This window comes from Salvia miltiorrhiza, chromosome 4 (genome assembly GCF_028751815.1).
Source record: "Salvia miltiorrhiza cultivar Shanhuang (shh) chromosome 4, IMPLAD_Smil_shh, whole genome shotgun sequence".
NCBI lineage: Eukaryota > Viridiplantae > Streptophyta > Magnoliopsida > Lamiales > Lamiaceae > Salvia > Salvia miltiorrhiza.
The window spans coordinates 20,595,306-20,608,806 of NC_080390.1; the positions used below are offsets into that span (position 1 = coordinate 20,595,306).

Sequence of the window (13,501 nt, forward strand, 5' to 3'; positions counted from 1 at the left end):
AAAAGCCTAATTAAACTTTAGAAATAATTTAAATCTTAGAAATTTATTCCACAAGGCCATTTAAATCATTGTTTAGATAATAAACAATATACATAATAAAAGATATTTTCTTGTAACTATTTAGCTCAATAGATAATTAAAAATAAGCCCCAATTTATAGTCATATTTCAAACAAAAATTAATTACAATTAGAAGCCCAATTGAAAATTTAAAATAAACAAGCCGAAGCCATTAAATTAAATCATGAGCCCAATATCAATTAAAAAATTCAGGCCCATAAATTTTAAGCCCAAAATTTAACCCAAATCTTATTAATTCTCACTTTCAGTTCCTATCTATATCAACACACACAAGCGCACTCATAAAACACACACTCACATATACAACTCATGCACACATCACACACACACACACTCACTTACACAGTGTGAAGAGATAATCTGAGCTATGAAAGTGCTACAAAGAGAAAGAAATAATGTAATTTCAGTGTATTAAATTATATCGAATGAGTTACATTTGGGAATATATATATATATATATATATATATATATATATAGGGGCGCGCTCCAGTGAGACCCTCCCTTAAGTGTAAGGACTAAGATCTAATCTAGTCCATTAAATAATCCCATCCAACCGTCCAGATTAAATGGAATTAATGCGTCCGGCTTTTTTTGTTTTCATTATTTTTTATGCGTTCACACTGGAAGGAGGGCTATTTAGTAAATTTAGCCGCATCATAAAACACGTCTCCAACAATCCCCTCAATTCTCTTTAATTGTGTCCTCTCCAAATCCCTCATTCCTCGGAATTCATTAATTGCTCATATTAACTGCATTGCCTCTATACACCGGCTCCGAAAATCGAATCTTTTTTCTTCTTTTTTGGTTTGTCAAAGCTGATCTAGGATTTAGAAGAGAACCTAGAGTTACTGCAAAATCATTGAAAACTAGTGAACAAGCAACGAAAGTGTTTCGCAGACGAAGAAACTCGCAGGTATTTTTTAGAGTTCAAGATTTCTTATTCTTGTTTGTACAATTTATATTAGTTATATGTGTTTTGATTTCTAATTTTTGGTGCTATTGCTTTTCGAAATTTACTAAACCTAGTGAATAATTTTATTGGTTTGTTTTATTGTTTTTTAATATTTAGGATTCTCTAGGTGGAGATGAGATTAAACATGGGGACGAACCCAGTTGTTTTGTTGGGAATTACTAGGTTAATAAATTCTCATGAACTTGTGCAACTAGTGTTTTTGTCAATTCTTTAGTAACTGAAGAATTTAATTAATATTCTATTAAATGATGGATCATTATATTTAGGATCATGTTCCAGAGGATGTGGAGGTTACTAAGGACAAAGATAGTGGAGCTGTGGAGAAGGTAACTAAAATTGTATAAAAATTTATGAGTTCTTATGATGACATACATAAGTTATTCATTTTATTTTAACAGTAGTGCAACAACAGATTGGTTTTATTCATTAAGTTAAAATTCTCATGCATTAGCATTTGGTTTTAGTGCATCTGATTTTGTTCACAAACATATCCTATAAAGTAGTTAATCTAGGTTGAATCTTTAACCACTAGGCGAGGGAGTTGTTTGATTATTAAATGTGAACTTGGTCTTGTGAAATTGTTTGCAGATTGATTTTAATTATGAAATCTGGTATGGCCTATTTATTGTATTTATTTAGTTCTCCTAAATATTAAATATATTCATCTATTGAGAATTCTTATGCATTCTGATATGTTTTTAGTATATCTGAATGTGTTCGTGATCATAAAGTAAACAATATTTAATGTAGGTTGAATCTTGCATCACTTGGACATTGGTATTTGATTATTAAATGTAAACTTGTTCTATTTGTAGTTAGATTTTAATTATGATAATTGATTTTACTTTTTTTTTGTAAAGATATATAGTTCACATAAATATTATTTTTATTTATTAGTTGATAATTCTTATGCTTTAAGATATGTCTAGTTCTTTTGAATGATCTATTCATGTGCATTAATAATGAAGTCACTTATATTAATGAGTTGTTTGGTCAAGTGCAGAAAAAAACTTGAACGACAAATCCGAGGACGAAGAGAGTTTAGATGATGATTTTGTTACCGTGCATCCAAGAGTTCAAATTGCGACGGTGCAAGCGAAGAGAGGAGCACCTGCTGCTGTGTGTACCAGTACGGCAAGTTCTGCTTTGGCTTGGGCTGCTGACCCTTGGAGTTCGCCACCTGCTGCGATGACGATGAGAGCTGCTGCCCACACGACTACCCCATCTGCGATGTTGATGCACAAACTTGCCTAATGGTGAACTTGTCTTTTCATTCTTGATTCTTGGCTTGTTTTGATTGTTGATTGTTAGTGTTGTGCTGATTCTCGTGGCATGGTGTGAACAGAGCAAGGACAATCCGTTGGGGATACCGGTCTTCAAACGAGGCGCTTCAAAGCCCAACTGGTCGACCTGTAGGTTTGGGAGGAAGATGAGCAGCAACAGTGCTTGAGATTGTTGCAAGGGAAGGGAACTGAAGTTATTGTTTTGAGGAGTGGAGATGTGAACCATTTTCGTTTTCAGTATATAATTCTTTCGTTTTTGCTTATTCCTTAAGCAATTTGATGTATTCATTAAGCTTCACTTCACTGTTGTTGTGTTGTTCATTAATCGCAATTCATAACTGTAATCACATGCATAAATACATTAATATATAAATTTATTTATATTCACTAAATAGGATGTTTTATTCTTATGAATATATGTGTTTTTCATTAACTATCAGCAAATCTTTATAGTTTAGAACTAATTCTGCGCAACTTAGTTCTATTGTATTTGAATTCAGTGCGTATATCTGATTATGTACGTACGTCTTGTATTATAGTCGTATTTAGTACGTACTATTTGTTATTCATTAGATATTTGGATAAGTGTGCAATGACTTACGACTATGCCAATTTGGAATATAATTAATTTTTTTTCAATAATTTTATCATGTGTTCCACTTTTAAGCTCTGGACAGATAAAGTTTGGAACATTGTTGTTGGATTTGATGAACAATAAAGGATTGAAAATGAATATCATATAAATTACTAGTGAATAACGTATTACTAAATTGGAATCAGAATAACTACGATGTAAACCTATTAAGAATACATAATATTGTTTAAAAGCAACCATTAACCCAATTAACCCACTATATATATTTTGAATGTCGACTCTCTTTATCAGTGCTTTGTAATAATGGCGTATGATTCTGATGAATAAGTGAGCAAAGACTTTTGACGATAATGAATTTTAAATAGTGGTTTTGAAATTTATAGTTGTTATAATTTATTTTATTAGGTGTTCAATTTAAATCTCTGAATAAAAAAATTCTGGAATACTATCGCGAAATATGTTGAATATTGATTGAGTGAAGATGAATAACATATGAACTGCTAATGAACAACATATATCCATATTTTATCAGAACTGGATTTTGAATAAATTTCTTATCCAATTAAAAATAATAATAACTTGATTGAGATAAATTAAAAGTACAAATAGAAAATAATTAACTTGAAAATTAAATTGTTGTATAAGTTATGATGTATGCATAAATTAAATTATTAAAATTTTAATTGTGTAATATACCCGTAGAAAAAATACACATGAACAAACATGGCAGTATAATGAATAACAATCTAAAATAATTCGATAATAAATCTTCCTAAGCTATCTATTCCCACGACTTCACTAATAGAAAAAATATTTGATATATGAAATGCAGAAAACATATTGTGATGATGACAATCTTAAATAATTCGGAATTGATAATAGATAAAGATAAGAATATGAAATTAAAGAGAGAGAATTAAAGGAAATATGAATGAAAATAAAAAAGATATGAAAGATATGATTCAATGAAGATATACCATAAATCAGATATGTAAAATTAACGAATGACAAATTTAACCTTTAGATAATTAAATAATGAATCAAATAAAAAAAAAATCTAGCCATAGGATTGAAAATATTAATGCACCAGATTGTGCCCTAGATCTCATTAAAATTAGGGGGTCTCATTGGAGCGGCCCCCTATATATATATATATATATATATAAGGGAGGGCTAAAATAAGAGCATTTCTTAAGATATAAAATAAGAATCATTTTCAGCCCTTAGATCATCAAGATCTACGGTTGATTTGTAATCATGTTGGATGGATTTATGGTCCTGAGTTCGAATCCCAAAGGTAGCAAAAATTTATTTTTCACAATTCATACCTTTATACAGCGAATTCATACGTGTTCTACATAAAATTCATACATTAAAAATTGCTCTTATTTCTTATTTTAAGATGTGCTCTCACGGTAGCCCACCCCTATATATATATATATATATATATATATATATAGAGAGAGAGAGAGAGAGAGCTAGCTTAACTATAAAGTTATAGATTCAAAGTGTATATCTATCTAACTAACTACTAATAACAACTAACTAACTATCAAACTGACTATGTGCATCTTGTTGTGAATATGTTATGAACAGATTAAATAGGCTAATCCACCCCCAACAACTTAATCTGGTTCCACTTCTGCAAGATTTAAACGAGCCTTGAGCATGCAAAATCTTGACTCAGATTAAGGCTTGGTAAACACTAGATAATTTGATCAATAGAGGGTACAAAGCCGACATCAACGGTGTCATCCAAAACTTATCCCAGACATAATGAACATCAACCTCAATATGTTTGGCGCGAGTATGAATAATGGGGTTGCCAGCTATAGCAATGACACTTTGATTATCACTTCAGAGCTCGTGAGAATGAGCAAGTTGGATCCCTAGTTCTTAGCACAGAGCTTGAAGCCAGACCATTTGTATAGTGGCATTTGCTAAGCTCCTATACTCGGATTCGGCACTACTTCGGGACACTACGTCCTGCTTTTTGGCAGACCAAGTAATGAGGTTATTGCCAAAGAAAATGTAGTAACCACCAATGCTTCTTCTATCATCTACACAACTACTTAGCCAGCATTAGCAAAGCTTACCAACTAAGAAGAAGTGGTAGGACGAAAGAAAAGCTTGAAGGTAGCAGTGCCCTTCAAATACCTCAAGAGCCGTTTGAAAGTTGCCCAATAATGATCAGTTGGAGCAGTTAAGAATTGACTCAGTTTGTTAACTGTGAATGCAATGTCCGGCCTTATGGGTGTAAGATACTGCAGAACATCAACTGTGCTTCCATACAAGGCAAGATCTTCAAAAGGTCTCCCAATAGCTTTGGACAACTTTGTAGAAGCAGTCATTGGTGTAGGATAAGATTTGCAATTCATCGTGTTAGTCTTGACTAAAAAGTTATGGATATATTTATGTTAACACAAAGAGTAATTGCCTACAATTTTGTGAACCTCAACTCCAAGAAAATAATGGAAATTGCGAAGATTTTTAACTGACAATTTGGTGTGAAGAGTATCAATAATTTGAGCTACCTTATTAGCATCATCCTCAGTGGCCAAAATGTCATCTACATAGACTAAGATCAGAGTGAATGAAGAGTTGGTTCTTTTAACAAATAGAGAAAACTCAGAAGCTGACCTCTTGAAGCCCATGGAGGAAATCTCACTACGAAGAGTATCATACGATGCCCTAGGTGCCCACTTTAAACTGCAAAGAGCTTTGATCAATTTACAGACATAATTTGGATGTTGAGGGTCTTCCAAGCCTTCTAGTTGAACCATGTAAATGGTGGTGTCAGTTAATTCTCCATTCAAGAATGCATTATTGACATCAATTTGCTGAATGTTCCACCCTTTTGTGGTTGCTAGTAAGAACATAAGTCTGCTAGTAGAAGTTTTAATAACAGGGCTGAATGTTCAAGAAAATCAACACCTACTAATTGCCCAAATCCCCGAGCAACTAACCTAACTTTAAGCTAATCCAGAGTATCATTAGGATTTAGTTTCACTCTAAAGACCCACTTGTTACTTATGACTTTTTGATCTGGACTAGGTGGGATGAGCAACTAGGTGTCTTTCCCTAAAATAACATTAAATTTTTACTCATAGCTTCAAACCAACCTGGATGTTAAAGAGCTTCTTCTAATGATAATGGTAAGACAATAATAGGAGAGAAAGAGATGGTGAGCACAGAGGGATCTATAATGACAACATATTACACTTTAGGTTTTGAGATTGCATGCTCAAACTGACTGGACATAGGATGATTGTTGGTTATTCTGCAAGGGGAATGAGGGGAAGATGGAGTAGAAGAAGTGGAAGAAGATGAGACTAGATAAGAGGAAAATGGTGTAGAAGCTTGTGAAGTAGGAGATGAAGGGTTGTATACTGAAAGCAAGACTTTATGCTTGTATACATTGATCCCTTTGTTCAGTGTGATTCTTCTATCTGAAATATTGTTATTGCATAATCCTATTATAGTCCAATTTATCTCATACTAAAGATTATATGGTGTGTTGTAGATCACAGAAGATCATATAATTGGAAAAAATTGAGATATAAATTGAGTTCACAATCGAGGCAACTATGGGCGAGTTGCTGGTTTAGATTGTAGCATAAATGGATAAATAGTTTGTCTTGGCTATTTATTTATGCTAGTACCTTCGTGTATTGAACAAGATCACAGTGAGATGAATTCTTATATTCTGACTAATTAAGAATCAAGATCTCGGCGACTTAAATAGTCTTAACCTTAGTTGGATTAATCTGTGTGAATAATAGATTGACTATTGCTTTGATTTATCATGGGTGAGAGTTCTCTTGAAGCTCAATATACTCAATACTTTGGGTGATAGCAATTATTATTCGACATGCGATTATATTGCAATAAGGAACCGTGTCCTGCTAATAACAGGATGATAATATCCTCTCAAGGAACTTAATAAGTTTATCGTATTAAACCCTGCAGGTGGAATTAGTTCCGATATGATAATAAGTTTAAGTGGTAGCACTCGAGATGTCATTTATAATTAAACGACTAATTAATTAATTAATTGATCGTCAGAGGAATTAATTAATTAATGGATATTGGATATCTTAAACACGGGAATTAATTAAGTCTAATACTAGCCCAGACTCACCTAAAGAATAAAGAGGTAATTCGGTATTAATTTTCTAGTGGAATAAATTAATACTTGTGTCTCGATTTTATTCTGGGCTGAATAGGAAAATCGAGCACTGGGAGGCCAAACTTTATTCAAGCTAGTAGATCCCCGCTTGGCCCAATAAAGGTTCAACTCCTTAAGTGGGTGTCCCCTCCTCTCTTAAGCCTTTGGGCTTGGTTTGATTTAATTATGTTTTGGGCTTATTATTTAGGTATGTCTAATACCTAGTATAAGTATAAGACAACCCTAAACCTAATTAATAATATATCACACACGTGAATGCAAGTGTGAGAGAGTGTGTGTAGACGCCAACTTTGAGGGAGAGGGCTTGAAGCACGTTGCCACCCAACGTCGAGCTCTACCGTGGGAACAAGTTGGAAGATCAACACTGGAGTCTTTGATCGTCGAATTTGCAAGTAAGTTTCGAACCCTTGCAATAGGCACTTGTGATTTTTGTATGTACTTGTTTGGCATCCGGAATGGGTCACGGGCAAATGGATCATACGTCAAACTATGGTTCCTTCAGGAGAAGATTGTGTAGAAGCTTGTGAAGTAGGAGCTAAATGAACTAGAGCAAGAGAATCTGGTGGAGTAGAGACTGAGGGAGTAGCTTGTAAAGTGGGAGCTGGATGATTTATGGGAAGAGATAGAAGGGATAAAAAAGGAACAGAAGTATGAGAGCTATTGGAGGGTGCTATATAGGGGAATAATATGGAGTAAATGAACTCTTGTTCATTAAATTTCACAGAGTCTGCTATATAGATTCTACCAGTGGAACTGAAGCATTTGTAGCCCTTGTGATGAGGACTATAACCAAGAAACACACACTTTGCAGATCTGAATTGGAGTTTACGATCATTGTAGGGAGTGAGATAGGGAAAACAGGTACATCCAAAAACTTTGAGGTGGGAGTAGATTGCGAGTTTTTGAAATAGAACTTGATAGAAAGAATTCATGATGAGATTTGGAGTAGGGAGTCGGTTTATGAGGTATGTTGCTTCCTCAAAGGCATGCCACCAATATTGAAGGAGAAGAGATGCTTGGGCAGGAAGGGTAAGGCCAACACCAACAATGTGTTGGTGCTTTCTCTCTGCTTTGCCACTCTGAGAATGAATATAAGGACATGGGTGCTGAAAATGCACTCCTTAATTTTTTTAAAAATGAACTAAGCTCCTATACTCTCCACCCCAATCAGATTGAAAGGCTTGACTATGGCAGGAAAATTGAGTTTAAACCATTTTGAAGAACTGTTGAACAATTTGAGCAATGTTAAGGGATGAATCCAAGTAAAACGACTATAGTCATCCACAAAATATATATAGTATTTATAGCCTTGAGGGGATGAAGTATGAGCAGGTCCACAAAGGTCAGAGTGTATAAGTTGAAAAGGTTTGGTGGTTTTTAGAGGTCGAGATATATGGGGAATTTGGTGAAGTTTGCCTATGCTGCAAGTATCACAGAAGTTGATAATAGAGCCTTTTGTAGAAATATTTAAGAGTTTGAGAACATGAGATAACATAACAACAATTGGATGGCCTAATTTCTGATGCTAAACATTTATTTCAGATGTAACTTTAGTTGAGAAATTACAAGATTGTGAAGAATTACATGAACTGGAAAGAATATTCTATGATGAAACAGAATTATAACCAAGATTTGTACTAGAGACAAAGACATTGCTATTTTTAGTACAGACAAGAAAGAAAGCACCATGGTAAGGGGAATGATCTAAATTGCTAATGGTGGAGCTGGAGTTGGTGACATAGAGTTTGAAGAGATCAAGCTGGTAGAGTCCCTTGTGGAGATTGCCCTTCAGTAGAGTTTTGTTAGTGTTCTTGTCCTTTACAAGACAACAATTGTCATGAAACTGAAAAGTTACATTGTTATCTTTAGTGAACTGAGATATGCTTATGAGATTTTTGGTGATTTGAGGAACAAAGAGTATGTGGTTAAGTAGGAGGATGAAAAGAGGAATATGGAATGGATTTCAAACCGATTGAGTTAATAGAAACTATCTTACCATTACCAACAGTTAAAGCTTCAAATCCAGTGTAAAGTGTAGAAACTTTAAGGTTATTCACATTGTTGGTGATGTGGTTTGTTGCTCCACTATTAACATAATACATGCCATCTTCTTCATCATATTTGTAGTCAATAGTGTTCTGCAAATCAGTGACATATGCTTGGGGGTTAGCATTCTGAGGTTCAACACCTGCGAAATTAACATCAAATTATTTAAAACATTTCAGCGCCACATGGCCAGGGCGTTGATAAAGTTGGCAAAAAGTAGAGGATTTAGCAGATGATTTAGATGAACTAGATTTGCCATTGGTACCATCGCGGCCACGAAAGCCTCGACCACCTCTCTTAACAAAGTGAGCCATATGATCAGAAATGGTGTATGTGTTTTGCTGCAGACGGGTCTCATGTTGCATCTCTTGAAGGTTAGATGGATCGTATCGATGGAGAAGATTTGAAACAATAGATTCATGTTCTACACCAAAACCAGCGAAGATGAACTCTCCCAGATCTTCATCTGTGATTTCATGACCAATCACACTTAGTTGATTAGCGTAACCACACATTTTGAGGAAGTATTCATCGACCGTAAGATTTTTTTTCTTTTGTGAACGAAGCATTTTCTTCAATCGTAAGACACGAGCTCACGATTGAGACTGAAACAGTTGATCTAGAACGCACCAGATTTTGCTTGACATTGTGCATCGCACCACATGCCCAAGCATAAACTCACCAATGGAGGATAACATCCAGCTCATAAGAAACTGATCTTGGCGGATCCATTGTAGATATACAGGATTTGGAATTGGACCATTCTATTGTGAAGGTAGGAACAGAGGTGGAGGTGTTGCTGTTTTTAATAGTCCGAAATGCGGGCCAAAAATTAAAATGGGTGCAAAGGTTGAGTATTGTCAGGCAGATTTCGAAGGTCATGTCTAAATTTAAAATCGGCGAAAGTTGGCGAATTTATACCAAATTAACCCTTGAATATTTATCATTAACAAAAGTACATGTTTTTTAGCACATATGAGAGAGAAAAAAATAAAGAAAATTCTATCATTTCTAGAAAATTTTCATGTTGATAGAGATTTTTTTCCCGACTTTCGGATGGAGAAGCGTGGAGTTTGAACCGTTAACCTCACTATTCACAAACAGAAGCTCGCACTGCTTGGATATCCCCCTAAGGGCAGAGAGAGAATTATTATTACAAATATAAAAATGAAATAATAAATTATTATTATTACAGAAAATAAATGTAGAAAAATAAAATAAAAATATCTTATTAATCTAGGTAGACCATGAATCAAAAAGATGATATAAATCTTAAATCGTAAATTAAAGATAGGACAAAAATCTCAAATTATATTATATAATATTGATAAGTCGACCATTCGAGTAATGAGATAAACGAACTATCATAATTAATCCTGATTTGATAGAATTATATTAAATTAATCTTATGATATCTTGTTCAGTTGAATAGTACGACCCACTATTCAATCTAAGGACAATGCTACGTAGTAGGAGTAGTCTTGACTTACGAGTCTTGACCCCTATGACAAAATTAATTTCGAACCAAATTAATTTTGGATAATCTCAGGCCAATTCAATTTTGACAATCGAACACCCCCTTAGCATCCGTTCGATTACTCGAAATTATATTGGTCCGATATACTTAAAATTAAGTGAGCATAACATTATTCAAGATAAATTTTGTCATAAAGAAAAGCTAAGACTCATAAATCATGACTAATCATACATGTCATTATTATAATATTAAGTTATGAGCTGAATTTATTAACCAAACAACATAGGGTAAATGGTTGAAAATACCCATTCCCAAAAATAAAACCTAAAATATACCCACCTTTTTAAAAATATATAAAATCTACCCATTTTTTGCCTAAATGGACATCTCTACCCCTTGGCTATCTCCACTCTTAATATTACTATGTCCAATATTGCTATTTTCACTCTAAATTTGCTTTGGACAAGTAATTTTAAAGAATTCTCTTTACTTCATTATATGCATTAAACCGCGCTTCGAAATTGGTAGTTGATGATTAGAAAGTCATGAACCTCTTTTTCACAAAGTTTCCAAGTCCATGGAGAGAAATGCTCATCAACGAGTACGTATCACCAGGGGAATATCCACTTGATAGTGCATCAAGAAGGATGTCATATGTTCACAAGAAGTTGTCCGAATGGTGCCAGAAGACGGCGGACCAGAGAAATCTCAAGAAATTGAGAAGGCTCAATAAGGATCTCCATTGATGTGTGACAACCTAGACCTTCCAACATAGATTGGGGCTGAGTTGATGTATCAACGGAGGAGAAAGAAGAAACATAGGTATCAACCCTATGAAAAGGAACCAAGAATAAGGCAAAGTTCTTGGAGGCCCAGAACAATGTGGACCAGACAGAAGGCACGCTCCTACAAATCAGGACAACAGAGCGGACCATCCAAGAGCCGGTTTTTATCTTAAAAGAAAACCCCGGCGAGAAAAACTTTCAGGTGTACTCAAGCCAAAACAAATGAAAGTTTTAAGGATTGCAACTGCTGGACATGCGGTGCAAAAAAGCACATTTCTACCAATTGCCCTGACAACGAGAGAAGAGGGATAAGGAAATTCGAATCCACACCGGATATCGAAGATACCCTCTACAACCAGAATCTGATACCAGTGTATCAGTTTGAAGATATATCCTCTGACGAGAGTATATATGAACAAGAAGAAGTCTTTAGTACTGAAGATTCGGACATGTCTGATGGATCAACCAGAGACGAGTCAGACTAAGGAAGACGAGGTTATTATCCACTTTCAGAAGGAGGATCATGATGAATATACCAGCCATTCCCTGATTCCGCAACAGAAAATGGTGGATAAAATCAAGAATAAAACCCTAAATATACAAACGTTCCAAGGGTTTTTAAAACGGCGACTGGATCAAGTTATACAAAGCTTGAGTCCATTCAAAAGGAAGCATCATGTCTACTTCGGTACAACTAGCCGGGAGATATCGCTTTCAATAGAGTTAACAAACAATCAGGTGGAAATCCAGTTAATTCCAACCGAAGACGTGCGGAGGGATCTCTTAAAAATGAAGCCAGAAGTCGCAAGCGCGTTGAAATGGATTCATATAGGAGCAATCCAACTGGTGATCAAGTCCTCACTTTTACCAGGGACAAATACACCAATTGATATTGCAATTTGTGACAAGAGAATTACAAATTCAAGAGATGCAGTGTTGGGAGTTTTCTCAGGCAATCTCTACGCCAAGCAGATTATAACCGAGTTGTATCCACAAATCGCTTATAATATCCAAGATTCCTCCTTCAGCAGAGCCCTGACACTCTATCAGGATTATAAGAGGAAGGATCTTTTGATGGGAGGAAATAAGCCATACTCGATCACCTATCAAGTATCGTATGCCCTATCAAACTCCCACCATACAAATCTATTTCTAGGAAATAATTTTATTAAAATTCCAGAAATATTCAAGGATGTGGCTAGGGCGATTAGCCCAGATCGTGTTGAGATCCTAAAAATTAGGGAGATCGACATCCAGGTCAAAGACAAACAGGTGCTGAAGCATAATCAAAGTCTCAGATTGGGAGCACCAAGGTTGTCATTCCAAGGAGAAAAATTGATATCAAGGCCTTTGGAAAGAAGTTTCTCTCAATCATACGAGAGAAAGCAATCCAGGAAGCACCAGTCTAAGGCATAAGGGTAAAACTCAAGTGCCCAGAAGGATGGAGAAGTGTTTCCACAAGATTTGATACAACTGAAAGGAAAAACCAGTTTCCTTGCAATACGTTGTATTACTTGAGGAATCCAGAAAGTAACCGCTATATCAGAATATTGGAGATCGGAGGCTTTGAGATCGAGATCGAGGGCAAAGCCGGACAAAAAGCTGACGTCCTAATCCTAGGGTAAAATTTCCTTGACAAATATACACCATGGTCAAGGAAAGGAAAAGGAATGGAGATCATAATCGACGAAAAAAGGTTGCTGATCGAATGACAAGTCCATTCTCGATTTACATCTCGGTCGGGATGTTATATGAGAAATTCAAGGCAGAATGTTTTGCTGCCTACATTGATTCAGGAGCAGGAATCTGTACAGCAAAACGGGAGTCTTTCTAACAGATGTTGAAGAAGAACTGCCTCGAATTGCGGGAAGGGATTTCTCAAAGAAGATTTTGCTCTTATCAAAAGGAGTAAAACAGATGGAAATATTGATCGGCGGAGCAAGACAAACACCTTGGTACAAGGCCAAGACTCCACCCATCTATTTCCATGATACAAGAGCAAATATATTGTTCGAAAATAATTTTCTGCAAACCTTCAAAAGGTACACACAGGACAATGAAGCCAGGAGGCT

The 13,501-nt window shown here is 35.2% G+C and overlaps 1 protein-coding gene and 1 long non-coding RNA gene across 3 annotated transcripts; both read left to right on the forward strand.

Annotated features, from left to right (window-relative positions):
- The first annotated feature begins 558 nt into the window (after positions 1-558).
- LOC131022802 (uncharacterized) lies at positions 559-2,728 on the forward strand. Of its 2 annotated transcripts, XR_009101427.1 has the most exons (5): positions 559-994; positions 1,151-1,216; positions 1,321-1,380; positions 2,058-2,310; positions 2,400-2,728. It is a non-coding gene; the product is annotated as an uncharacterized LOC131022802 (long non-coding RNA). The 2 variants fall into 2 exon arrangements; XR_009101428.1 differs by lacking the exon at positions 1,151-1,216 and having other exon boundaries at positions 561-994.
- Positions 2,729-11,840: 9,112 nt separating this feature from the next.
- Positions 11,841-12,845, forward strand: LOC131023129 (uncharacterized). The gene has a single exon (XM_057952673.1). The coding sequence runs from the start codon at positions 11,841-11,843 to the stop codon at positions 12,843-12,845; it is 1,005 nt and encodes a 334-aa protein (XP_057808656.1).
- The last annotated feature ends 656 nt before the right edge of the window (positions 12,846-13,501 follow it).

Coding starts and splice junctions, on each gene's coding strand:
- LOC131023129 (XM_057952673.1), top strand. CDS start 11,841: ATGAACAAGAAGAAGTCTTTAGTACTGAAGATTCGGACATGTCTGATG.